Source organism: Athene noctua, chromosome 7 (assembly GCF_965140245.1).
Source record: "Athene noctua chromosome 7, bAthNoc1.hap1.1, whole genome shotgun sequence".
NCBI classification, from domain to species: domain Eukaryota; kingdom Metazoa; phylum Chordata; class Aves; order Strigiformes; family Strigidae; genus Athene; species Athene noctua.
This window is the reverse complement of record NC_134043.1, coordinates 35,384,878-35,412,451: the sequence shown is the minus strand read 5'-3', so window position 1 is coordinate 35,412,451 and position 27,574 is coordinate 35,384,878. Positions and strand designations below refer to the sequence as shown.

Below are 27,574 nucleotides of genomic sequence, written 5' to 3'. Positions count from 1 at the left end.
GGTGAAAACCAGAGAAGAGAATGGAAAGACGAAAGTGGGAACAGGGATTCAGGAAGCACAGTTTGTATTCCCTGTAGCCATGTTTCCCTTTGCATCTCTGGGTATAGACATGTGAATGTGATGAAAAAGATGCCCATAAATATAAAGGAACTAGCTTTTAGTAAGCAGAGAAATATAAATGAACTGAATGTTAATGCTTAGGATGCTGAATGGCTGAATTAGATCCAAGAATATAACCCTGAGAGTCAACAGTGAGATATATAAGAGATATTTACATTATATCTTTACAAAAGCAGAGAATGCTTACCAGGCTTGTTTGAATTGGAATGAAAATAACCTGAATTCTTGGGTCCTGACTGATTTTGTGATGTGAATGCAAAATCAGCTCTGAAGGCGTGTAACTCCTCTGACACTCACAAGAATTGTCCTGAGCCCCATTAACTTTCTTATTGATTACTACTCGTTAACCAAATTTGTGTTTTATTGTGGTTCTCTATTAAAACATCTGCTCTTCCTCTGATCATTTGTAGGATGACAAAAGAGGTTTCCCAGAAAAACCCCAAACCACACACCCAAGCCCCCACAATTATATAATGGCTGCTGCTGCTGCTACGGAAATTTGTGAACAGAATATCTGGATGCAAACAGGTATTTCAGCTTTGCTGTGGGAGGCAAATGAACCAGTGTGGATCAGATAAAGGCAATTCAGTTCTTTAACCATGTCTCAAAACCAGCCTTCACCACCAGGTGAAATGAGGCAGCATGAGCTCATTTGGGCGAGCTGGTTCCAGCTCCTCGCTGTTCCCCTGCTTTGGGTACCTGTTTCATACTTCTGGGGAAGAAAAAAGGTAAGGAAAGTTGCTCCCAAGGCAAAGCTTGGATACGTACCTTGTCCCAAGAGGAAATCTGACTTTCCCCCCAGATTAAAGCTGAAATAACACACTTCAAGCTCAGTCCATTGCTGGAAGATTGAGAAGTATCTGGTTACCATCACCACAGTCTGTGGCTGGGAGAGAAGCAGCCGCCATTCCTGCGCTCAGTAACTATTACTTCGGAAACCAGGGAGCTGCTGGCTGTCTGTCAGTCTCCTCTCACCCTCCACCAATTCCTGTGATTCAGAATGCTTGTGTTGCACGTTCTTGTCTACTTTTATATTGAATAAAAAACTCCACAGGGACCATGCTGTGAGAAAGCTGAAGTGAAAAAACACCCCCGTACCGTCGGCTGATTTTTCTTTTTCTCTATGGAAAGAGGAAAAGTTTGGCCAGGCTGCTACGACCCTAAAGCAGTTGTTCCTTCTTGTGTGAGGAGATCCTTCAGCACGTTTCTCGTAAGTATGCTATTGCCCTTCCTCCCAGCACAAGCATCCATCCACTCTCGCTTCCATCCCAGTGACCAATGCCTTGAAGTTACCTTCCTAACAGAGAAGGTATATGGGAAAGGTTTACTGTGATTTATATACTGTGCATGGCAAACACGCTCCTTCAAGAAGAAAGAGGTTCATAAAACATGACGGATGTCTTGCAGGAACTGCATATCAATAGCGGTTCTCAAAGAGCAGCTCTACCCCAACAACTGGCTCTAAAGCATCATCTTAGAAAGATGGCTATTTTTCAAGAAGCAATACTCTCTCTGTAAATTCTGCAAAGACTCAGAGCATTTAGGACTCTTATATAATCTAACTGAAAAGAATACACATCATACCTAGCTGTCTGGAGAAACTACTGGCAGTGGTGACTTTTGCACGATCTATGAACTATGGATAATACCATTATACCAAAAAGCACTTTTTGATTAGGTTCTCTCTAGAAAATAAAAATTAAATTCTGTGCTATGCAGTGGTAGTTGCTGGTATTATAAAGAGCTGATACGAGTTTGTATTTGCTGCATTGTCCTGTTTCACTCTGGGCTAACACGGCTTGAGGCCATTCAAAGAGCTTCTTGAAGCACAGCACATCACAAGGCAAAAATAACATCCCTTCCTTTGTAATATGCTTGTTTGTGTGTTCAATATTAGTCACAGTAGAGGCTACAAAATTGGCTATCAACTTTCCTCTTTTTATTACACTTTAGTAGTGCTGAATGTCTGAAAGAAAAAATAAGATTTAATCCTATATAGTAATGCTCATATAATGAGCTTTTAATTTGATTTATGATTAATAAATTACTAATTTATATCAATATCAGCTGACACCCAATCTTAGCCCAAAGTGCAAGAAGATGTGCCTGTCACTAAATAATCGGCACTTCTAACATTCTTCCTCTATGAACAACAAATACACATTTCATACAATTCCAGACACATGCTGCAATAAGTCATTCCTTCTTATTATTTTACTAGACCTTATTTCTTATTAGAAATGCATACTGTTTGTTGTGTAGCACAATTCCGGGAAGTATTCAGTGACATTATGGTCCTCCTAGCTAATGCCCGACTGATTGACATGAGGAAAGTGCTATGCAGAAAGGCAATCTCTTTCATTAAGCCAACCGGTATAAGTAGCAATGAGCAAGTTTTTGAGCAGAGAACCTGCTCTTCTGGTTGAACGTCTAATTAAAACCCATCCACATATGTACTCATACACCCCCTATAACCACATATATACAAACATAGCATTTAAACACAGTTTAAGAGCCAGTGAAGCAATTTCTCTCTACCAAGTTATTACTGGGATATTAAAATTTACCACACTGCTCTCTCAGAGTTACTGATATAAATCATTAGATTCATCAATCAAACTTTAGAATTAGCAAAGCAGTCAACTGCACAATTCAATAGTTAGTAATTTTCCTTTGTTCTAGAGGCTTTGGACAAAATGACAAAATGGTTCAATGTCTTAACGTTGAGCTACTTTAATAATTTGTAGCAAGTATAACAAAGTCATTTGATATAGTCAATTTTATTTCCATTTTGCATTGCATTCCTAATTGTACCATCCATCTCTTTCAATCAATATGTGCTAGAAAGCCTTAAAGGTTTGGTCAAAGTACCATTATTTTAAATTGATCATAATCTTGGCTTTTGTATGTAGCAAGACACTTTTTTCCTTACTTGTTAAAACTTCAGAAACAGTTATTGAAGTTCCTCCAATTTGTGTACTCAAAATGTCTTGGTACAAAGTTCACTTGACATAAAAATAGCTTTGTGTAGTTATCACAAAGTCAGTAGCATACAAGTAACTTTGTATATCTATTAATCTTTTATCCTAGGAATATTTTTTCTATTAGCTCTTCCAGATCTACTCACTAAAAGCCATTCTCTAGCCTTCATTAATAGTAGTACTCGTACTCCAACTAGAATTATGATAGTACACCTTAAAACCAAACTCTGAAGCAACATCCACTGTAATATTTCAGAATTATCATAATATGTTTTGCCAGCATCCTTTCAATTATTTGCATTGTCAAAAAAAAATAAAAAAAATCGTTACACCATTTCCATGAGTGTAGGGCATATATCCATCGATACAGTGATCGTCTCTCTGCTACAAGTCTATGAAGAGTTAATTCCTAAGTGGTTTTATATATGTCCAGAATGATAGAGGGGATTAAAAGTCTGTGGCTGAAGGTAAAAAATTCAAACAGTCAAATCCTTTGTGGTTTATCCTTGTTTCTCATCAACCAGTTGGCTGATGCTGCAATTAGTAGGCTGATGGGAAGGAAAAGCTTGCAAGGAAAAAAAAAAAAAAAAAAACAAAAAACTGAACAAAAGCAAACTTGTAAATTTTTAAAGCATCAGCCTTTAAATTGTGAGGAATTGGAAGGGTCTGCTAAAGGGGCCAGAGACAATTCCCAAGAGGAAAGGGCAGTAAAGCTAATGCTTTAGCCAGGATAGGCAGCTTTCCCTCAGCTGATGCTCTTATGTGATGCTTCATAATGGAGCTCATAAATATGAAACATCTTTACTACATCAACAGGGAGTGAACAACAAGTAAGGAAAGACACCAGAAAGGCGAGGGACTAAAGGCTGTGTTTCTTCTTCCCTTGGATGCCCCAACACCTTTGAACAATCACACTAGTTATGTGAAAATCTTCCAGAGGTACCTCATTTATTATAAAACTTACCATTTATGTTCTTCTCCTCCGAATGACACTCAAAATTCTCAAGAAGTTTTACTCAGTCTGTGATCTGCTCTTTGTCTTCTAAAGCCCTCAAGCACCTTACATGATTTTCTGTCTGCATTATTTTTTCTGTCTGCATTATTTTGTACAGGGTTTTTCACAGGTACCACCCGATTCTCTGGGGTTTTACTTTAATAGAAGCAGTTTCATCAGAAACTGTGGCCGTTTGTGCCCCTTTTTTGCCTTTATACACTTTTGTTTTTAAATTACTTTGAAAGCTTTAATATGTTATATTTCATCATAAAAAAATTAGCTGCTTCATTTTTTTTTCTATGAGGTTTTTGAAAATTTACATTACCAGCATTTTTAACACCAGGGTTAAATCAGGTAACCTAGCTCTAAGCTGTCAATTAAACAATTCCTTTGCTGATGAATATGCCACGTTCAAGGGCCTTCTTGGATGACTGTAGATCTGAATGTTGTTCTTTGATTTCTTTGAGGATGTTATCACTGCTTTTCATTCAATCGTAGTTGCTCTTGCCTCAGTTTAGCCCGTCTGAAACTGGCACAGATCAGCATGTGGCAGAAAGGAAAATTTTGTATCATAATTTCATCTTACTCTTCCTGCTCGCTTGGAGCAATAACGGGAGACCAGCTGAAGTACCCACCTTTGGGCAAGTATTGTGGTCTGTGTATTCCTAAATGAGCTTTGTAAGCAGGAAAAATCATTACACCCTCTATCAGTCCTGTGTCGCTATGAGGTAAAACTAGCAACTTGTAAAGGAGAAAGTTGATATCAGTGCTCTTTACCGTGTTTTCATTGCTGAACATTTCTGAAAGAAGTTTCATGGTCAAAATTATGTTGTTGCATTTATTATCACCTCCCTTTCTCCTGGTATGTATTTTAAACAATCTGTCGCTCTCAGTCTGAAAGATAATCTTCTTCTTTGTTTTGTTCCAGGTTTAAAGTAGATTCCTGAAAATGTCTACATAATTTAGGGCAACTAAAAATTCTTACACTTACATGGAGTAAGAAATGTCTTACAACTTCTGGAGCTGTTTTGACTTTTGAAATATTTTTGTTTAGAACACTTAAACATACAAACACTATATATAAAGACCTAAGACTAACGCCTTTGCAGCTCATGCAGAAATCAATGCGTGGTGTGAGTGCAGTTGGCCAATCCCAGTACGTACGGCAGTGACCAGGAGAGGACACTGCTGTACATTTTGAACATTCATTTCATTGTGAAATAATTACACTATATTATTATCAGAAGTACTACAGTTTGGCTGATTATGTTGCATCTTAAAAGGAGTTTAGCAAATGTGTTGCCACTACGGATGCACACTGATGGAACGATGTGCCAGGTTTACAATCCCAGAAAACTGGTTTTATTTTAACCATTAGAATTCAATGTATTTATGAATTCACTGTCCCAAATGCCAAGAGTTTTAGAAAACTTTACCTCAAAGCTAGCTCCTCTGCTTACAAAAATCAGGGAAAAAAAAGCTGTTCTTACCCCTGTATATAATTATATGCTGTGATTTTACTTATCACTTATAGACAAGTGGATGCTGGGTTGTTCCCATCCAGCCTGTATCTATGTTCAGTAGAGGCAAAACTACAGAGTGGGACCAAAGCAAAGGAGGTACACAGTCCATAAGGAGGGCAGCAAAAGGGTAATTTGAGATGATGAGCTAAATCTATCCCATGTATAGCTATCTTCTAATCAAAAAAGTGAATTAATTCTGTCTATTATGGCACTGGGCAAGATTAAGCACAGTCAAATGTACTACATCTTGTAAAACTGCATTTTTATGTTTTTGTCAAGAATATGTTAGCTTTTAACACATCATGTATTTAAAAAAAGAGAAAAAAAAAGAAAAAAAAAAGAAAAAAAAAAGATTTCCAAGCTGTGGCCCTCATTTCCCAGCGGATGCCGTTCCTGAACAACCCAGCAGAGGACAGGCCACTCATACCAAATCACTGACCTCCGAGGCTGAAAATCCTCTTCAGAAAGTTGTGCCTTAGAGAAAATACAAGCATTCTTGTAGCTAGTAATACTAAGTATGCTAGTAAGATAAAGTATTTTGGTATTTCAAGATCTTTGATTGTGCAAATGCAGAACTGAAACTTCTCAAAGTACAGTAACAGCTCCTTAGAGGAATTCAAGGTTTCCCATCAGCAATGTGGTGGCTGATGCAGCTATTTTAAAAGACATTGAAGATGAATGTCAGGAATTCTGGTTAAAAGCATAAAAGCTACAACTCTAAAGAAAAGCTAGCATCCTCTAACAAGGTCAGAGCCCTTAGAATTAAACAGGTATTTAACAGGGCTCTTTTGTAAAATTTATTATAAGATATATAGACACTATAGAGAGAGCTGCAGAATAAAATCCTGAATACAAGAGAAATTAGAAAAACTGGCAGATTTTGCTGTAATTGCATCCTTCCTTGAATATTTTTAATGAGTCTAATGGGAATATATTTCCCTAACTGTTTCTAAAGTTCATTTCCATTAATGTATCTGGAGGAACATGTACAGGAATATGTAGGAAAGAAAAAAGTGATGGGGCATTTTTGGCCCATTCCACACACACAGTTATGCACAGCAACACAAAAGCTGCAGGCAGGAAGGAGATGGCCAGAAGGACAAGAGTAAGCCAGAAGCTGAAGGGGACCCCATATGACTTCCCTGCAGCCTACATTCAGCAGCATCTCTTGGGCAAGCTGAGAGGTGCATCACAGGCTGAAATGGCCACAGCACCTTTTTGCCATCAGTTTTACCTGTTTCCCCCATCTTATCCATCGCATGCTTACACACCACGGCTTGTGAGAAACTCCTCAGCAGGTAGAACTCACTACTGTCTCCATAGCTCCTGAGCCGAGGAGATCATCCACCAGACAGAGCGACGACTTGTCCTGGTACTCAAACTGCCGACACATATTCAAGTACACCTTGGAGGAGACCACTCAAAATCCCAAATATCTGAACGTCGTGGTTTTCCTGGGAAAACAACCTGACAGCAGGGGTTGAGAAGGAGTTGATGCCAGTGTACCAGGGCATCCATACCCTGCACCATGCATGCTCTCCTTCCATGTGGATACCTGGTACTCAAAACTGGTGAAAACAAGGTTACTTTCTGGTAAGTTGAAGGAAGTAAATGTCCATACCATCAAAATAAAGGCAGAAAGTTGTCTTCCAGTAGGTGATATAGCACAATGTTTAGAAGGTTATGTGTGACTACTTTGTAGGAAAAAAAAAAGTATAGCAGAGGACAGACTGTTTCAGGGCATTTGTTACAGAGCAAGAATTTATACTAGTTAGAGCTTTCAGATTTTAGTTCATGGTAATAAGTTTAATTTTGGTTTTGCCTTAATTTCAAATTTTTGCCTTACAGTAGCTGCAGCTTTAGTTTACACAATGTGATTGGGATGATGATTTCATAGGCTTTTTGCTATTGCAAGATTTCTTTCTAGATGCTGTATATAAGACACGACCTTATATCTGCTTTGAGGTTCAAAGTAATGCACTTATCTTACAATTCAAGTGACTAAGAGCAAGCACCCAGGGAGTTAAGACAGCTGGGCTCATAATTAAGCGCTTTAAAACACCTTAACTCCATTGCATTTAATGATATGCCCAAATTTTTCTATTCAAATTTAACTGTTCCAACCAAAATTACTTCACAAACAGTATTAACAGCTTATTGCAGCTAAGTGAGAGATGAATACAGTCCAAAAATATTTAAAACGTTTTTTTTCTATCCACTTCAATATGCTATCCTACAAACTAGGCTTTGTGCTGACTAAGGTGAGAGGAAAGGTGACTCAAAGAGTATCTTCCTCAGGGGTTCAGGATGAATGATACATCTTCCTTATAAGACAAATCAGGGAGAGAAGCCAGCTGGTTCAGAGGTAGGACTTGACATCAACGTAAACAGCAACTACAGATTTACAGTGCATATCACACCACCTGTTTTTTTCTTCAAGTTCTACCTTCTGAGATGAATCAATTCTGGGAACTATTTCATTTCACTTAAACAACAGAAAAAAGAAGAGTGAATTTCTAGTCTCGCAGGCTGTAAGGAAGTGTTTGGAAATCTAGCCTACAACAGGACGAAGCTGTCCAATTTCTGGCAGGGTTATAACCCATGTCCCTCTCCTTCCCTGCCATGAGAGCAGCTCCTTCATACCCCTGTAACTCTCCCTTTTCCCAGAAACGTCCTGGTTCCCTTCCATATCCACTTGGTCCACCTCCAAAACAAGCTCAAATCCCATCCTGCTCCCTATTTATTTTTTTCTGGACTGCTGGCCCAGCAAGGGATGACACAGTGTAGTTGGTCCAGAGCTATCAGTGTGCTGACTAACGACGGAGAAGCACAAGCTGATTGGCTGATTAAAGGCTGCCAAAAAGGATGGGTAATGGTTGGGCTCTGATTGCTTTCTCCTCAGGGAGGGCATTAGTAATCCCCTTTCCCTCTACACAGTCACTGTTTTTCCATAAAACTCAAGTAACACAGTGTCTTTGAAACCTCTATATCAGTCAAATTTGTTGGGGGTAGTCGTTTTTTTTTTTTTTTCCTTTTTTTTTAATTTTTCCAATGAGTACAAAAGATCCTGATGGAAGGGGGAAAGGAGAGGAGAAGTTGACAGGTAGACAGATGTGTGCCTTTTTCCTTTAGAAAGGAACACGTTCTTACATTGCTTGATTTTGGGGGCCTGAGCCATGATCTTTGAATAGTTAGGATTGGGAATACTATTCACTATTGGCAGGCACAGCGGGTAGAATGACACAAATCCCAAAGATGATATTAAAATGCCATAAAGTTCAGCAAGATGTGCACTTCGTTTTTAACTCTTCTTTAGTTTTGCTGGTGGTAATGTGTTCAGTTTTGGTTTGGGGTTTTTTTTGTTTAATTTATTATTTTTTGCCAGATAAATTTTTGGAACAACATTTACCTGGTTGCTTTATCACTTACTTTCTTACTTTTCTCACCTTTGTTACCTACTTCTGTAGTCATCACTTTCCAAAAACACTAGAATGAAAGTCAGAAAGAAAACCAATTTGCATATTATATTATTCTTATTAAAGTAATTAGATACCTCAGTAGCTCCTGATTGAGTGCAACTGTTTAAGCTCTCTTCCAAATTCTTGTAGTCTCATAGAAAAGAAACAGATGACATATAAAAAAGACAAAGAGAAAGGTATTCTACGAACAACCTAGAGTTATTCAGAGTACGTGGATATGAAGTGCATTTTATGAGGGAAGTATTGGAATAATATTGCTCTTGGTTATGCGGCTGCTGGTGAATTCAGGAGCACTTCTGTCACCCTTGGTTGGTAGTCCCTATGCCACCACTCTAGCTGCTGTTGCTGTCTCCTACTTCTAAACAGCAAGCAGAGGCATGGTGCTCTGTAGGATCTGGTTGCCACCACATGTCACCTTGGCAGCTGAGAGCAAGCTCACCTCCCGCTCGGAGCTCACGGGGGTTCCAGGCAGGAGAGAACTTTGGTTCTGTGGTCATAATTCTAAAGGGGTCCTTTTTTGCAGATCAGTGGAATCATGGCAGAAGATTGGGAAAAATAAACAGAAGTTCTGCATGCTCATGGCAAGCCATGGTCAGAGTGGGAAGACCCTGAAGGAGAAGGAGCCGGCTGATACCACTGGTACCAGGTACCAGTGTGGCCGCTGAGCAGCGGGCAAGCTGCTGCAGAGCACGTTCAAAGAGCAGTCACGGTGCTGCAGGCATTGCTTTGCTGAGCACGTCTCTTGTCCCCGCTCCAACCTGAGTGGCCTTACAGCCATAGTCTGTCAGAGCATTTAATTACTCTGATTACACAGTCATTAATCCACCTGTTTGTTGATGGATCATTGTTCTCTTTAAAACTGTTCCTAGTGTGAAACCTGGTACCTGTCAAGGTTTCCACGTGGGGGTAGCTTCCTTTTTGTACTCAACTGGTTACATCATTCTGGTTTAATATAAAAAATAATTTAAAAATAGTTTTATTATGACGTTCACTGCCATAACAGTAAACAAATAAACAAAAAACCCCCAACTTAACCCCCCCTAAAAATTCACCAACAGGGTCAGTGCTTTTCAAAAAGATTCTCACTGTGAATCATCCTATCCGTCTTCCATAAAAATACATTTCCAGCCCTTGAAGTGCACTAAGAGTCTGTTTAAAATATGTTAAAGGCATGGTAGGCAGTCCCCACTGCAAACTCACATCTATCCTGACTTCTAGGGCCAGTGAACCACAAGCCCATTTATGTTACCGTATGTTGAGAGTAGTTGCATTGGTATCTTGTGTAAAAAGCTAATGCTCAGGAGCTAAGAAGTCAGACTGCTTGCTTTAAGCATGGATTTTGGCTGAAAACAGAATGTCAGGGTCTGACACTAAAGCCATAGGCCTGGAACGTGTGAGCATGATACATCTATTGCTTGCATCAACTTTACAGCAGGGTAGGACAATCAATTTCAATTGAATACTCATGATTTACGTCACTGGTCATGAGCTGAATATTAGGTGCAGGTCTGTGCTATGCAGTGAATTTGCATGCCCTGGAGAGGTGATACAAAATCATATGAATGACCAGGCAGAAAAAGCTCTTTGAAAGTTCTGTCCCACATCTTTCTATATACCAACATTTTCCTACAAGCACATATGCAAAAAACACTGTTTGACACCTTTTAATATATACTTAGAATGGAAAACAAAGAGAAACTCAGTGAGAAACTGACAATTCAGTCCTAACTTAGATAGTCGAACTTTGGCATATTGCATGAAATTCCAGGATTGCTGTTTGTTGTAATATAACAGATTCCAAATATAAAAATATACACAACGTAGAAAAATTCCAGGATTTCTGCTTGCTGTAATATAAGCCTATGCTGAACAGTAAACCCCCAGCCCCTCCACCTCCCCAAAGAAGCGTGAATTCCATAATTCTTGCTAACAGCACATCAAATGTGAACTACATTGCTGTGAGATTTTTATAAGCTGTAACCTGTAAGTATAAAACCACATCTAGATGTATCTCTTTTATGCAGAAAGCAATTAAAACTGTAATGTATATAGAGAACTTACACATATTGGAGTAGAAAGCTAAAGAAAGCACAGAAAGGTATCACTTAAATTGGCATGACAGAGATAGTTTGAACAGAAATAAAATATGATATGGAAAAAGAAGATATACTCACAGTAGAGATTTAAATGTTTTAAGTCTTCCAGTACTCTCACTACTAATGGAATAAGCAAGCTCTATTATTTCTGAATAGTATTAGAGTGAGTAGCTAAAGATATTCCTTAAAAATACCTTTGCTACTAAAGATCTCTCAATATTTAATTTATTGTCCAGGATTCTGCTGATCTAGAGATAGCACAAAGAGGGGACAGACTCATTTTCCATAACTGACTGTTAATTCAGCAAAGGATTTGTTCTGTTGATTTAGATATATACTAAAGGGACAAACAAATAAGATATGCATTTATATAGAGTCATATATGCACAAAATCTTTATTACTGCTTTAGCTAGTACCTAGCAGGAAAACCCATTAAAGTTTTCTGAAATGTGAACCGCTCAATTTATTTTAGTTGTTGAACAACATAAGTTGGCAATGTTTGCAATGCATTTCTAAAGTATTTTTTCCCTGCCTGCTAACAGTAATCCCCTGGGATTTTCTGTTAAATAGCACAAACTTTCAAGTCAAAAAAAAAAACAGTAGAAGCATAAAGCAAGTTTAGAGAGTGGTCTGTCTTGATTCATAGTACAAGTACATGGTTGGTATATATTTAAGAATGACAGTGCTGTCTTTCAGTACTGCTGCCCACAATACTGGGAAATATATCCTTTCAGTATGCGAAGACATATCCTCTATGAAGCACCCAGATAAATCAGTTCACCCTTGGCTGTAACTAAACGCTGTCTAGTGACTTGTGATCGACAGGGCTTTACCCTCTGACAGCCAGATTCATTGTTGGGACAGCAACCAATCGTTGGGTTTGACGACATGAGCCTAATCAAAGTTGGAGTATAAAAAGCCCCCTTGGAATATATAAGGTACACCAGTGTGGCAAGCTGTCTCTCAGATTGCATTTGCTTTCACGGATCTGTTTAGTACTGAAAGGGAAAGGGGGAGGGAGAAAAAAGAAAAAAAAAAAGAAAAAGGGAAAAACGCTGCACTGAATGTGAGATCATGCAAAAACTAGTGATCTATGTTTATATTTACCTGTTCATGCTGATTTCAGTTGATCCAGTGGCTCTTGATGACAGTAGTCAGCCCACAGAGAACGCTGAAAAAGATGGACTGTGCAATGCTTGTACGTGGAGACAGAATACAAAATCTTCCAGAATAGAAGCCATAAAAATTCAAATCCTCAGCAAACTGCGTCTGGAACAAGCTCCTAACATTAGCAGGGATGTTATTAAACAACTTTTACCCAAAGCTCCTCCACTACAGGAACTAATTGATCAGTATGATGTCCAGAGAGACGACAGTAGCGATGGCTCTTTGGAAGACGATGACTATCATGCCACCACCGAAACGATTATCACAATGCCTACGGAGTGTAAGTAACCCTGCTGCTTTCGCCTCCCACCGCTCCTCCGAGAGAGTTGTCTCCCTGCTGTAGAGCCACGCAACTCCTCCTCGGGCTCTCCCAACAGGCTGCTGGCTGAAGTCTGCTAGAGGGAGGGAGGAGAGCGTTATTTCTAAAGAATTTGAGCCAGGTTCAGATGACTGTGTTGCGATCCTTTGTTTTACTGTTTGGTTTTTGGCTCCTTATAACATGTATGCCCTGTAGCACTTAGGATTTGCCCATTGCCTTAGAAAGCAAAGGGAAGTCTGCAGTTTAGTTGACTTTGTTATCTGCAGTACTCAGGGCTTTTCCTATCCCAGATACAAAGTGCAAGTGCAGATAACGAGATAACTATTTTCCTGAGGGAGCTTTCACTGGCCAGTATTTTTAGGAGCAACAGAAATCAGCAGAAATACAGCTTAGAGCACTAGACCTACCTAACTGCAACATGTTATAGCAAGTGCAAGTATGGAGTTAAATTCTTGCTCCTTTGCTGATCCCATAAACTAGCACCACCCACCTCTGAGTTAAAACTATATATTTAAAGCAAATATGTGTGTAACAGATTTAAATGTTAAAATGTCCGTGCTATAGCAATCAGCTCCAGTAGTCGTGCCAAGGAAGAATGAAGGCATTTACTGAATGAGCAGATTCTGAGTTATCTTCTGAGTGCTAAACATCTGCTATGGCTCCTATCAAGTATCTTTTGCACAGCTAATACTATAGTATCTTATGTTCTTCATCAGCTAAAGTATTTGGCTATGGCAGCTGGTTTTTTTAAATAACACGAATATGATGTCAAAAAGGAAAAAAAGATGACAGGACATACAAGATGTGCTAGCAGTTATCAGATATCGTTAAAATACGCATACTAGAATAATATCAGAATAATATCATAATAAGGCATGTTAGCAGTTACAGATATCGTTAGAATACACATACTAGAATAATATCAGCAGCTCTAGCCGACTAAAAATATATGCATCGATGAAAAAGTAACTTTAGCTGTAAAATTTTTCAACTTAATTAATAAGATGTGTACTTAAAAGCAATATATTACTGCAGCCTTATCACAAAGTCGAGGTCTGTCAGCAGTCTTATTCCAGCCTCTTATGTCCAAGGCTTTATAACTATTTTTAATTAAACTGTTACATTATTACAGTGACTGAAGAAAAGTCATTGTCCTTCATTGAACTGAGTTCATTTCCTACTTTTTATAAAAAGCCCTTGAACTATTTTAAATGCACTAAAGAGACAGGTATCTTAAGTGGTGAGATTTATGAATGTCAAAGCCCTGCACCACTTAAGATTAGTATTACCCATTTTATCCTGGCATGGAAAGATATTGCTATGACTAGGTATGACAGCTGCGTCGTAGGCTACAGGAAGGAGGAATGTAGCACTGCACATGACTTTCCTATAATATTGTTCAACTGAAAGGAAAACAAAATGATCCTTAGATTAATACTCCCTTAATTATTTTTTTTCCCATTGAGAAAAGAAATTAAAGTGTTTGTGTAGTTTGCCCGTGGCTGCCTCTGTTTGTATGATATGTAGCACGCTGAGACTATCTAGTAAATCAGAAATAGCTAGATCACCACACACATGTTGAGTCAGTGTATGCAAAGTTGCTTTATGAAGGCCCTTGGGAGATGGCTAGCAGATGTGAGTTGGTAGTAGTCACTGTGAAGTGAAGGCTGTGCCCTCTTCCCAGGTAACTTTTGTTGGAAGGAGGCTTTTATGCAGCTGTACAGGTCAGCCCACAGCACTGGTACCACTGGTCAGAGCCCCGAGCACACTGAGGACCGTGAAGGTCCTCCACAGCATGCATCTCCTCGTGATTGTCCATCATTGCCGAGTTTCAGCTTGAGCACACCTCTGCTCTGCTTAGCCTGTGGAGCACAAGGCACCAACTAGTTATTTAGAAAATGATTTGCCAAATCTCATTGTAGCCCGTTTATAAAATGATCATCAGTTCCTTGTCATGTGATGTTACTTTTAGGTGATAGCATAATGATTTTGTTGACATCCATTAAATTTGCTGTAGAGCGTAAACCGCAGAAAATTAATTAAGTTAAATCCACTTTGTTACTGGTACTGTTTATAACATATTGTAAGACTTCCTACACGGTCTGGAAAAAAATCGGGTTTTTATATGCATATTTCTTTTTGTTCCCTGTTCAGTAATCTGTTCTTTCCATTCATTTATAGCTGATTTTCTTGTACAAATGGAGGGAAAACCAAAATGTTGCTTCTTTAAGTTTAGCTCTAAAATACAATATAACAAAGTAGTAAAGGCACAGTTGTGGATATACTTGAGGCAAGTCCAAAAACCTACAACAGTGTTTGTGCAGATCCTGAGACTTATTAAACCCATGAAAGACGGTACAAGATATACTGGAATTCGATCTTTGAAACTTGACATGAACCCAGGCACTGGTATTTGGCAGAGTATTGATGTGAAGACAGTGTTGCAGAACTGGCTCAAACAGCCTGAATCCAATTTAGGCATCGAAATAAAAGCTTTTGATGAGAATGGACGAGATCTTGCTGTAACTTTCCCAGGACCAGGTGAAGATGGATTGGTAAGTTTATTTAGAAAAATCCCATTTAAATATTTTGCATTTTATTGGAAAGTATTTAAGTTGTGTTTTAAGGATAAAATGAAAACATTGTTTAGGGAATAGAAGGTAAAAGTTCTGTATATCCAATTCTTTTGTTCTTTGCTCTCTGATCATGTCAAAATCAATAGCATTCCTGTGCCTCCATTTCCCTATATGAAAAATTGAGACAATTTGCAGTACTCCAGAGGGACGTTGAGAGTCATCAACTAGAAAATGTTTTGATAATTACTGATGGATAGTACGATCAAAGTAACATTGTTTTCAAGTTTGCTTAATAAATAGTTATTTTACAGCTAAAAGAATAGTCCTTAGATTCTTTCATTGATAGGAAAGTTGCCTCTGATAGTGCTGAGAAAGCAAGGGAGTTTCTCCCTACCCTGCATGCATATATTTTCTATTAACAACAGCAAGGATTATCTATGTTTATGAAGGTGAGAGCAGATCTTCTTCATAATGTTAAGTTCTGTACCTTTCGGTATGTGACAGAGCGCATCGTTCCACCTATTAGAAATGTTTAAATAGAGAAATTCTGCTTGATACAATAAATGAGTCATAATGATGAGAAAGAGCATAGAATAACTGTCTGGTTTCTTCAGGTATAGACGGACAAATTAAAGCACCAGTTAAACTATAGCATTTTCCTTGTTATTTGTTTCTGCAAATCACTAATCGCCTACAACCTATAAAAATTCTTGAACCTACCACAGCTGAAACAATCACCTTTTTGATGAGTGAAAAGAAATCCTTCCTTTTGAGTAAAGTATAAAGAATATTATTTTACTTTTACTTCTACGCTGTAGATCAATCTGTTTATCATAGAATAATTTAGGCTGGAAAAGACCTTTAAGATCATGGAGTCCAACTGTATTTAGATAGCTATGTTATGTTTAACTTCTTACTAGTATAATGCAGTTAAAAGAACTTAAAGGAAAAAGACTGTGATATCTCAATCGTAGATCCAATATAGATGTGGATCTCCCACACCTGAAACAGGCCAGCTGGATATCACGATAAGGAACACCCTCACCACCTCCATCCATTCAAATACCCAACGCTGTGTTTTCACACACGTGGATAACTCATGGTTATCATCACCTATAAAAACAAATCAATTCAGCAGCAGGCAGGGTTAGATGTATGGCTGATAACGGGAAAGGAAATTTCTCTTGTGTTCCCTCTGGCTCCTCTCTGGCAGCTCCTGGTACAGAGATGCTCCTCTCACCAAGCCCCTCTCCATATCATTTACATTTTGGAGGAGCATCTCCAGCAGCTGGACAACTTGCAGCCATAAAGGCGGAAGGGACAAACCCACATAAAAAAGTTAGCTGGGCTATTATTTACTCCTAAGGAACTGGCTTCCTTCACGGGACAGCCCAGTCAGTGGAAAACCAACACACAGGGCTGAAATCAGTGCGTGGAAGGGAGGAAAATTCAGGAACATTTAAAATGGGTGATTGTGAAGGTTGTGGTTTCTTTTGTCTCAGTTAGTGACTGTGGAAACACACCTTTGGTGGGAGGCTTGTGGATGGGAGATATGCCAGAACTATGTTCCTGGCCACAGGGCTGTTTCAGGAGTCAAAATGTTAGCTGGCCCTCCAAATCCAGGACAGCTAATTCATCCCTCTCGCAGAGGGGAAAGCTGAGAAATACAAGTAACCTGTACTAGCAGGGGAAACACTCATTTCTACTGCCATTGCAGTCATTCAAACACGACAGCAATTACAGAACAAATTTTGTCTCCCTTAGTCTGGACAAGAAACCTTCTTTGATATCCAGAAAGCCTGAACTCAATATGATTTTGGTGGAGGGAATTTCAGAAGGACTCACAAAAAGGAGACCAACACCAGTTGGTCCTGGCCTTTAAAAGTTTTTGGAGTTCTTTGTTTCCTTTTGGGAGTTCTTCTCTACTTACGGCATTTAAAACAAACAAAACCCACACCAAAAGTAAAAATCCAGCATCCTCCAAATTTCTGAAACACTCTTGTAGCAGTTAACAGAAATGATGCTAGCACTGAGACAATAGTGATTTGAGGAACAGATGCTCAGAAATTAAAGCTCTTTATAGAGAAACAGCAGAGAAATGCTGGTCATCAGCATGAAAGAGCAAGAGAAATCCTTGAACAGAGATCAACTGTAGCAGAGATTTGCAGGAGAATAAAGTTTTGTGGCAGGCGTGATTTGAGAATATTATTTTGATGTATCTTTGTCTGAAATACTATTTATTTGCATGTTTTAACTGAACTTAGGCTTACCTCAGTAATGCTTCCGATTCCTTCTCTCGTCACAGAACCCATTTTTAGAGGTCAGAGTTACAGACACACCAAAACGGTCCCGCAGAGATTTTGGCCTCGACTGCGATGAACACTCAACAGAATCCCGATGTTGTCGCTACCCACTGACAGTGGATTTCGAAGCTTTTGGATGGGACTGGATTATTGCACCTAAAAGATACAAAGCTAATTACTGCTCCGGAGAATGCGAATTTGTATTTTTACAAAAATACCCGCACACTCACCTCGTACACCAAGCAAACCCCAGAGGTTCGGCAGGCCCTTGCTGCACCCCCACCAAAATGTCCCCCATAAACATGCTGTACTTCAATGGGAAAGAACAAATAATATACGGCAAGATACCAGCCATGGTTGTAGATCGCTGCGGGTGCTCATGAGATCATCGTTAGATCCACTGCTTCATAAATTGTGGAAGCTACCAAAAAAAAAAAAAAAAGTTATACCCCCTTACCAGTCTTTGAAACTGTGAAGTTACGTACGCTAGGCATTGTCGACATCCTATATGCTGTATGATAGGCTATCGTACAGATTTAGTGCAGCACCAGCTACAGAACATGAACTAAAGGACGATATAGTTACCTGACGGCTGGCTTTGAGCCAGTGAAACAGAAAAGCTACAATCAAAATCACCGGATTTAACACAGAAGTTCTTACATTGTGAGGGAATCAATATTCAGTCATTCAGACTCAAATTTATATGCAGGTTTCAGTACATGTTGGTAATCAAAAGCAAGCTCCTTCTCATCTGAGGACGGAAGGAGCGGGCTTTTAAGTCCATTTCTTCACAGCTTCACTTAATATTCTATTTACAGGAAAATATATACTGGTAACATATACACCACTACACAATACCACCAGAATCATCCTTAAACACTTGAATATATAGTGCAGAATTGTGAATTGTATCAGATGAAATTCCACATAAATGGACAAATCCTGAAATTAGGGATGGCATAGTGTATTTAGCGTGTTTCCATTCCTTTTTCTCCTTAGTATGTTAGTAATCAATGGCAATGGTGCTACGTAAGCAGGCTGAGTAAATAGAAAGATAGTTATCTAAGTGAAAGAATTTAGACTAATAATGAATTTGCCCTATCCTCAGGTACACTATTCAACATTCGCAAGAAATAGATATTTTTTAAATGAAAGGGAATAGTTTTCTAGATGTAGTAAAACAAAAGGCAGCAGAGAAGTCTAGCAATCAGATCGTAATCCCACATTATAACCTGCCTTTGCAACATTACCGTTTGCACTATGATAAACCAATGCAAATAGTTGGTTGCTACAGATATTGTTTAAAAAAACCACTTTGATATAACTGACTTGTGTAATATGTATGCATCAATATTTTGTAAATAAATGTTTATTTTTTAATCTCTGTTGGTATATGTTCATCGCAAGAAAAGAATGACTTTAACCTGTACTTTAGTTTAATAAACAAAAAACAATATTCTCTTCATAATATTATTTCCTGGATTTTAACACAAATAATATGTAGGAACAATGCAACAAAGTAAACCATGTGTTGAGAATTATACTACATTTTGTATGTTTTTTACATTGGTATGAGCCATCTGTGATAAATGATGGGTGTTGACATGTTTATAAGGTTCTTTGGGTTACTGTTTTTATGGTCATTTTGATCCACAACTGAATTTCCATGCTTTGAATGTTATTTCCATAAATAATGATGATACCACAAAAGATTGCTATTAAATGCATTTTATTATATTTAAAAGTTTGCAGCAAAGTATTATCTTTATTTGAGTCAACATAGTACACAGATTTCCACCCAAATTCTGTACATTTTCGTTATGGTAAAAAATTGTTAATCGAAATTAAAAAAAACTATTTACTATAAAGTCCATTTTATTTCACATGTGAAATACAACACAATCACTGTTAAAACACTTTCACATTAGTATGATACACATTTTTGTTTTATTCCAGAATTCAGTTTTGATTTTTCCTTTGTGCAAAACCACCTTAAAATGGCAAAAAAATACTTGATTTTCTTTCCCTTCCTCTTCTATATATTTTCTGCCTAGGTGGTAAATATTTTGTATTGGGTTTTCTGCTTTTTAAAAATTTGTATGTAAGGATATTAAGATCTAAAGTTTTGAGCGATGAGGTTTGAAACTTAAAAGCAAACTGATTTTCTACAATCTCTTTTGAATGATTAGGAGTTCTGCTACAGCTGTGTCCAAGCATCAAGCAAATGTTCAGCTTCTCCTGATGTAGTTCATCAGAGCAGGTCTCTGGAACCCTTAAATACACTTTTAATTTAGTTTCCCACAAAACACAATCAGAGTAAATAAAAGATAATTTTAAATCTCTTGGAATACACAGTCGTGGTGAAGCCACACAAAGTAGAAGTACAACACAATTCCTTCCTCTCCAAAAAACAAAGTTACAAAATTACAGGAGAATTCCTAGGTTTATTGATGGCAAAACTTCCACTGGTTTTAAGGGACACCAACGTTTTGCTCTTTAACTTTTGACTTGTGACATTCAGGCACCAGATAGCCCCATCCTGCTCATAGGAACTATCAATAGTCTCGCTCTGCATGAGGCATACCAAAAGCCTCTTAAACTGTTTGGAGACTTCAATTAACTCCCATTGTATACTGTGTGGTTAGACCTTCCCTGGCTGTAATGTTGCCCATTGAAAACTGTATATGCAGCAGTCACATAGCAACAGCCTCAGAGGTGTGGCAGCAGCAGCTGATAGTAAAGACTCCACCAAAGTCTGTTATGACACCTGAATAATTATTTTTACTCACGATAGCTAAACTAAACCTAATGCAAATTCAGTTACCCCCATATAAGTAGCATTACTGGCTGCCTAGTGATAACTGTACCCTGCACAAATGCGGTGCACAAGTGATGGAATATTTTTTGCTGGTATCAGTGAAAACAAAAATAAACCAAAACTGAGAAAAATAGTATGAATTCCCCAAAACATCTACTCCAACCAGCATTCCACCTTGACGTTCAGGTAAATTTTATTCCATGGAAATTTTATGCAGTGTGTGTCCTTCATATTTTGCCAAACTAAATTACTGTAAAGCAGTCCTGGCTCCCATGTTTTTAATATTGACCTCACGTACTGCTCAAGGAACATGCAACTGAGCTTTGATCTTGTTGATTTTAGCTGCTGAACGATCCATAATTAATGTGTTTATTGACAGTCAATTTGAGATGCCAATGATTCACTCAGTTCTTATTTTACACCCTTATATTTCCAAGGCTCAGGTCCTAAAGACTTCAGCAGCATCTGTGCTTTATGTGTCACTCAAATCTCACTGTTAAGCTGTACCTAGAAAGACAAAAAGGCAGTGAGGGATAATTTGTGAGAAATAAACAGCCTCATTTCCTTGCCTGGTATCATAAGACCCCCATAGGAATGACACAGGTAGAATCCAGCTTTCCAGTGCCCCAGGATGCTTATGCACGCCTGCAACAGGGCAGTCCCTCATCTTGATTTTGCTTCAGCTCTTCCTTGGCTCTACTGCCCAGGTCCTCCCCTCCCAACATGAGCCAGTCTCTCTGCCAGTGCTATTCTACCACCTACCTCCTACCCAGTTCCAGTTATGCTGTGGTTCAAGTAGCACTTTCCCTCCCATTTTTCATGGCATGTCCCACCCCACCTCAGCCCACAGCACACTCGCACTCTGCCCCACGGGCCCTTTCACAGGGAGAGCAGCCTTCTTGCAGTATTGCCCTCCTGCCCACTAACCAGATTCAACTCATCCTGCTTCTGCTGAATGCTGTGGTTTGGGGAGGAAACCTTCCCATCTGCTCAAATGGAGCCTTTGGGGAGTTGAACAGCTGACACAGAAGTCTTCACCACTAAGCATATGTGAACTGAAATTTTCCACAGATGTACTCTTTTGCTAAATACAATCAGATTTCAAAGGAACAACTAAAGGCCAACTCCATTCATAGTGTTAGGTAGTTTTTCCTCAGTTCTGTAGAGTCTAGGTTTGGGTTTTGTTCATTGATGTTTGGGGGTTTTTTGTAGTTTTTTTTTCAGGGTGGTTTCTTTTTTAACCACAGAGATTATTGGATTGACTCATTCTTGGATGTGAATGAGCTCTTTTGGCTAAATGTTTTTAAAAAGAGATCAGCCCGAGACTAGCCTTGGACAGTTCAGTCAGATTTTGTTAAAGTTATAGCAAGACAAAGCAGGGTATTATAATGTGAAGTACTGGATGGACAAACTTAATAACCAAATCATCCCACCTCCACTTATAAATTTATGGAATAATAATTTTTTTAAAATTAGGGAATAGTAGGTTATGGAAGGCACTAACTAGAAGCTTTACATGACAAGTTTAGTTTAAAACAATACTCTATGTAAGTCAGAAAAACTGTCATGAAGAACCTTAGTTATCTGCTTGAAATGATCCAGGTTAGCCATGCTCTTGCACGTTATCTTCATCCCAACAATGTTATTTACAGCAACAGTGTCTCCTAACATCACGAGTATCTACCTATTCATTGATTTAAAGAATTGGCAAAGAAACACTCAATAAACTACAAATGTGACTGCATCTGCTTCTCTATGCAATCTTTCCCTGCAAGCACTAAGACTGTACCTCTCCTTTGAAATACATGTGTAGCATGTTTGGATCCATAAAAATAAGATGTTAACAAGCTCTGGAAACACTAAAGTGCTCATTGTCTCTGCTGTTTAGTTTATAAAAGCCCTGGTGAGATCCAAAGGAAGAAGTTAGGGCTACAGGCCAACTTCTGAATTTGAATAGGCAAGAAGTACAGCTCTGTTCACTCTTGGCTATTTCTAATTAATCACAAAATAGGTGACATTGCCAGCATCTACTATAGAAAACTTGTGGAAGAAAGCTGTGGAGAAGTGCAAAAGTACAGCTCATTCACAGGATCATCCAGGTTGGAAAAGACCTTGAAGATCATCCAGTCCAACCATGAACCTCACACTGACTGTTCCCAACTACACCAGATCCCTCAGCGCTATGTCAGCACGACTCTAAAACCCCTCCAGGGATGGGGACTCCACCACCTCCCTGGGCAGCACATTCCAATGCCTGACAACCCGTTCTGGAAAGAAATGCTTCCTAACATCCAGTCTAAACCTTCCCTGGCACAACTTGAGGCCATTCCCTCTTGTCCTGTCGCTTGTTACTTGGTTCAAGAGACTCATGCCCAGCTCTCTGCACCCTCCTTTCAGGGAGCTGTAGAGGGCGATGAGATCTCCCCTCAGCCTCCTCTTCTCCAGACTAAACCCCCCCAGTTCCCTCAGCCGCTCCCCGTACGACCTGTGCTCCAGACCCTGCACCAGCTCCGTTGCCCTTCTCTGGACACGCTCAAGTCATTCAATGTCCTTTTTGTAGTGAGGGGCCCAAAACTGAACCCACTCATCGAGGTGCGGCCTCACCAGTGCGGGGTACAGGGGTGAGACCCCTTCCCTGTCCCTGCTGGCCACACTATTGCTGACACAAGCCAGGATGCCATTGGCCTTCTTGGCCACCTGGGCACACTGCTGGCTCCTGTTCAGCCGGCTGTCAATCACCCCCCAGGTCCCTCTCTGACTGGCAGCTCTCCAGCCACTCCTCCCCAAGCCTGTAGCGCTGCTGGGGGTTGTTGTGGCCCAAGGGCAGCCCCCGGCATTTGGCCTTATTGAAACTCCCCCAGTTGGGCTCAGCCCATGGCTCCAGCCTGTCCAGGTCTCTCTGCAGAGCCTCCCTACCCTCGAGCAGATCAACACTCCCACCCAACTGGGTGTCATCTGCAAACTGACTGAGGGTGCACTCGATCCCTCGTCTAGATCATCAATAAAGATGTTAAACAGGAGTGGCCCCAAAACCCAGCCCTGGGGGACACCACTCGTGACCAGTTGCCAACTGGATTTAACTCCTTTCACCACAACTCTTTGGGCCCGGCCATCCAGACAGTTTTTTTACCCAGCAAAGTGTGTGCCCATCCAAACCTCGAGCAGCCAGTTTTGCCAGGAGAATGCTGTGGGAAACGGTGTCAAAGGCCTTACTGAAGTCAAGGTAAACTACATCCACAGCCTTTCCTCATCCAATAAGCAGGTCACCCTGTCGTGGGAGATCAGGTTTGCCAAACAGGACCTGCCTTTCATAAACCCATGCTGACTGGGCCTGAGCATCTGGTTGTCCTGCATATGTTGTGTGATGTTACTCAGGATGAGCTGCTCCATCAGCTTCCCGGGCACCAACGTCAAGCTGACAGGCCTGTAATTTCCTGGATCAGCCTTCTGACCCTTGTCATAGGTGGGTGTCACACTGGCCAATTTCCAATCCGTTGGGACCTCCCTGCTCAGCCAGGATTGCTGGTAAATGATAGAAAGTGGCCTGGCGAGCACCCCAGCCAGCTCCTTCAGCACCCTCGGGTGTATCCCATCTGGTCCCACAGACTTGTGTATGTCTGTGTTCAACAGTAAGCTACTGCAGTTAATCACTGGGTGTACTGATAAATTAAGTGTAAACTTTTTTTTTGATGGTTGGACAGGGTGAACTTGAGGTATGAAGAACTATTACAGTGGGTATTTCTACTGCCTGTTTTTCAGTACTCCAGAAGCCTTGAACCCCTCTGTAGACGAGGTGACAATGAACTTTGCAGCATTTTGGGTGTAAATCAGGCTGACTTTCACCAGCCTTGACTGTTAAAGCTTTCTGAGGCTGCAGGAAAGACCTGTACCTTTTCTTTAGAAGTGAACATAGTTCACAGTATGCATGTTTTCAAAACAGTAGTTTCCAGAGAAAATAAAAGAGCTTAGAGTCCATGTGTCAACCTGTGATGCATCAGTTCTTAACCTAGAGGCTATTTGCACTCTAAATCTAATTATGCATTCAAACTAACCAGTGACCCTAAAAGCTATTAACTTTTCTCCCTATAGAAAAGTTTTTCACTTACAAGTCAATAATAAAATTTAATTTCAAACCTGTCACTTTTCCATTATATATATCATACTACCTTGACTCTATAAAAGTAAAGCCAATCCCTCCTCAAGAGCTGAAAGGATTCAGGTCAAATGAATCCTGCCTGTGGAAAGGCAGAGGGACTAGTCCTGGCTCAGCACTGTCTTTTCTGTTACTCCTGATGAATGCTGTATGACCTTTGGGTGAGACCTGGTTAGTCAGGAAAGTACAACGGTGCTCATTTTTGGCAGGAAATACACCTTAAGTTCCATGTTTCACTAGTAAAATTAACAAGAGCCCTTAAAGATTATGATGGTATAGGAAGTGTATCATGGAAAGCATTATGGAAGCATTACTTAGTAGATAGTTTTCGCAAAACTTAGAAAAGGCAATTTGCAAAGCATGACATGGTTATTGTAAACTAGTCACGTGCAAAGGACGGTCTGCTTCTTACATATTTCAAGGAACTGAGCATAATATAAAAACTGAAATTTGAAGGGGTTAAATAATTTGATGGGATGTAACCAAGACAGTAAGAACAATTTTTATCTTCCCAAATCCAGGATGATCCTGGATACATTTGCCTAAACTTTGATTTCCTCTACCATAAGAATGCTTAAACTGAAAAGTCCAGGAAAGGTTTGTTCTTTGCCAAGACTAACAGATGTTTTAAAATTTGTTGCATCATAATCTGAATATGTAGCAATGCAAAATATTAATTACTGATGACTTGACTAATAGCTTGCAGTTAAGATTATTTGATTCATGGACTTTTCCTGCAGAAATACAGTGAGAATTTTTTTTCCTCATTAGATTTTCACCCAGGAGAAGAGCAATTACCTTCCCAACCAAGCAATAGTATTAGGGACATAGCACTGCAAATTCAATGTCATGAAGCACTCTGAAATCATGCTCTTTCTTAAGCATCATACACAACGGCATACAGAGCAAAGACTATTTGTGCTATAGCATCTGCATCTTTGTATGACAGGTTTATTCTGTTTTAAGGTAAACAGTAATCTGCTCTCCTGCTAGCAATTTCATCATCATTTTTCATATTGTTATTCATCAAGTTTGGAAAAGCTGACATATGAAACAGCAAAACTGAACACCTGGCTGTCACGCATTATGGCATCAGGTTGCAGCTTCGCCTCGCGCGCGGCGCCGGGTGGTCGCAGCAGCAGAGGAGCAGGAGGCACGTCAAACACATGCCTTCGGGCTGAGCTCAGCTGCCCACGGCATGCCGCTGTCATGTGGGGTAGCACATCCTAGGTGCTCGTCCAGGGGAAAAAAAAAGCAGCCCGTTGCTTTGCTGCTATAGGTGACACCTAGTGCAATACACTGAAGCGTCACCTCATCAGTTGGCCAGAGGTTTCTGTTCAGTTGCATTGCTCACCCATTGCAGCGAGGAACAACATATCCCATGGGATTCCAGCAATGACCACTGTCTGTCCAGATGTACCATTGGGTATGGGTTACTTCAACTAACATCAGCATAACTTTATCAAAATGGAGTATTTTCCTTCTAGACAGCGCATTAAAATCGGGATTTTCCCCAATGCAGAACCATTCCTCTAAAGTCACATCACAACATCCAGCCACGGCATCAGAATTTTATACGCTGACCTGCCGTCAGATCTCATGGATTTGAGTTGTCACAACAGTATGTATCAACAGCTGCCAAAAAACTCGATAAATCAAACTAATAAAATTTATTTAATCTGGGTTTGTTTGCTTGTTTTTTTCTCCAGAGAAAGTTGCTGGCACCCATTCAGACAGAACATCCCATTTATAGTTGCGTCATTTTCCTAGGGAGATAGAGAAGGCAGCTGCCCAAAATATTCTCTTTTAAGGCCACGTGTTGTCTCTGAAATATTCTCAGGCTACTTGCCTCACCTTTTGTTAACTTTTATGTATAACTTGTGGCTTACTCATTTATTAATCTACTTTTTGCACTGACGTCTTTTAATTTCAGTTTTCCAATACCTTATCAAAATTGGAAAAACTATGAGAGCATCCTCACAGATTTCTGTTCTGATTTCTATGAGCATCTTACCCTTCTTGTTCACAAAAACTATCTGAACTTTTCTTATCAACCAAATCAGATCTAGACTCAAGCTCTAGTTGCCACAAAATGATAAGCCTGAAGGTGACTATGATCTTAGGTTTCTTTGCTTGTCAAAATTTTTATCTGCTATTAAAATTGTTTTTTGTTCTTTTTTTTTTTTTTTTTTACAGCTTCATCTTTGTTCATGAAAACATTCATAATAAAGTTTAAAAAAAAAGTAGAGATTCTCAGATTCCAAGGAAGAAAGTATCCAGAAAAAGTCCTAGATTTTCAGTATTTTATCCTCATTAAAAAATTCTGAAGTGATTAATTTAATTATTTATATTTAAAACCAGCAGCCTTAGGAACATTTAAAAAAAAAAAATTAAAAAGGTATTTTTCAGTAAAGGACCTTTTCCATCTTAACCATTAGTGAACAAGGTATTTATGGGTGACTTATCTTACATATTCTTTCATCACGTGTAATGAGCAATAGTGAATTACCTTTTATTGGTTCTTATTTTAAAGTACAAATTTTAGGCAGCAAGGTACTGGTCTAGTAAGAGTTCCTACACAGACCTGTGCCTTTTACCACCAAATTCTTCTGGTGACAGTGATACTCCTGTTATGGTATCTGTGTACTTGTGTGAAGACCACTGGCCTTTACAAAACTCTTCAAAAATCTGTAGCTGTCTGTGACTGCCCTCTCCTTTAAATCTCCCACTGCACTTGTACAAGATCTCATTTGACTAGATCTGCATTAACTGTTACTACCACATAATCACATACAACAGTCCTTTTTTTCTGTTTTTGAGTGGATCTCAAAACAAGTCATGTATACAGAAGGTACAACACAATCCTCAGTATCTATTGCTTGGATTAGATATGGCTGAACTTCAGATCTTTAACTGAAAAAGAACCAAAAATTGGTTCCACAAATTTCTTTCAACTGTGATTAAGAAGGAGCTTAGTTAGAACAAAATGCGATTACTTGGTTTTGGCCATGCAGCCTTCACAAGGCTTTTCCAGATCCGCTCCC

At 39.4% G+C, this 27,574-nt stretch overlaps 1 protein-coding gene across 1 annotated transcript; it reads left to right on the top strand.

Annotated features, from left to right (window-relative positions):
- Positions 1 to 12,233: 12,233 nt before the first annotated feature.
- On the top strand, positions 12,234 to 19,226 carry MSTN (myostatin). Its single transcript, XM_074910491.1, has 3 exons — positions 12,234 to 12,641; positions 14,862 to 15,235; positions 17,562 to 19,226. The coding sequence occupies exons 1-3, from the start codon at positions 12,269 to 12,271 to the stop codon at positions 17,940 to 17,942; spliced, it is 1,128 nt and encodes a 375-aa protein (XP_074766592.1). The 5' UTR covers positions 12,234 to 12,268; the 3' UTR covers positions 17,943 to 19,226.
- The last annotated feature ends 8,348 nt before the right edge of the window (positions 19,227 to 27,574 follow it).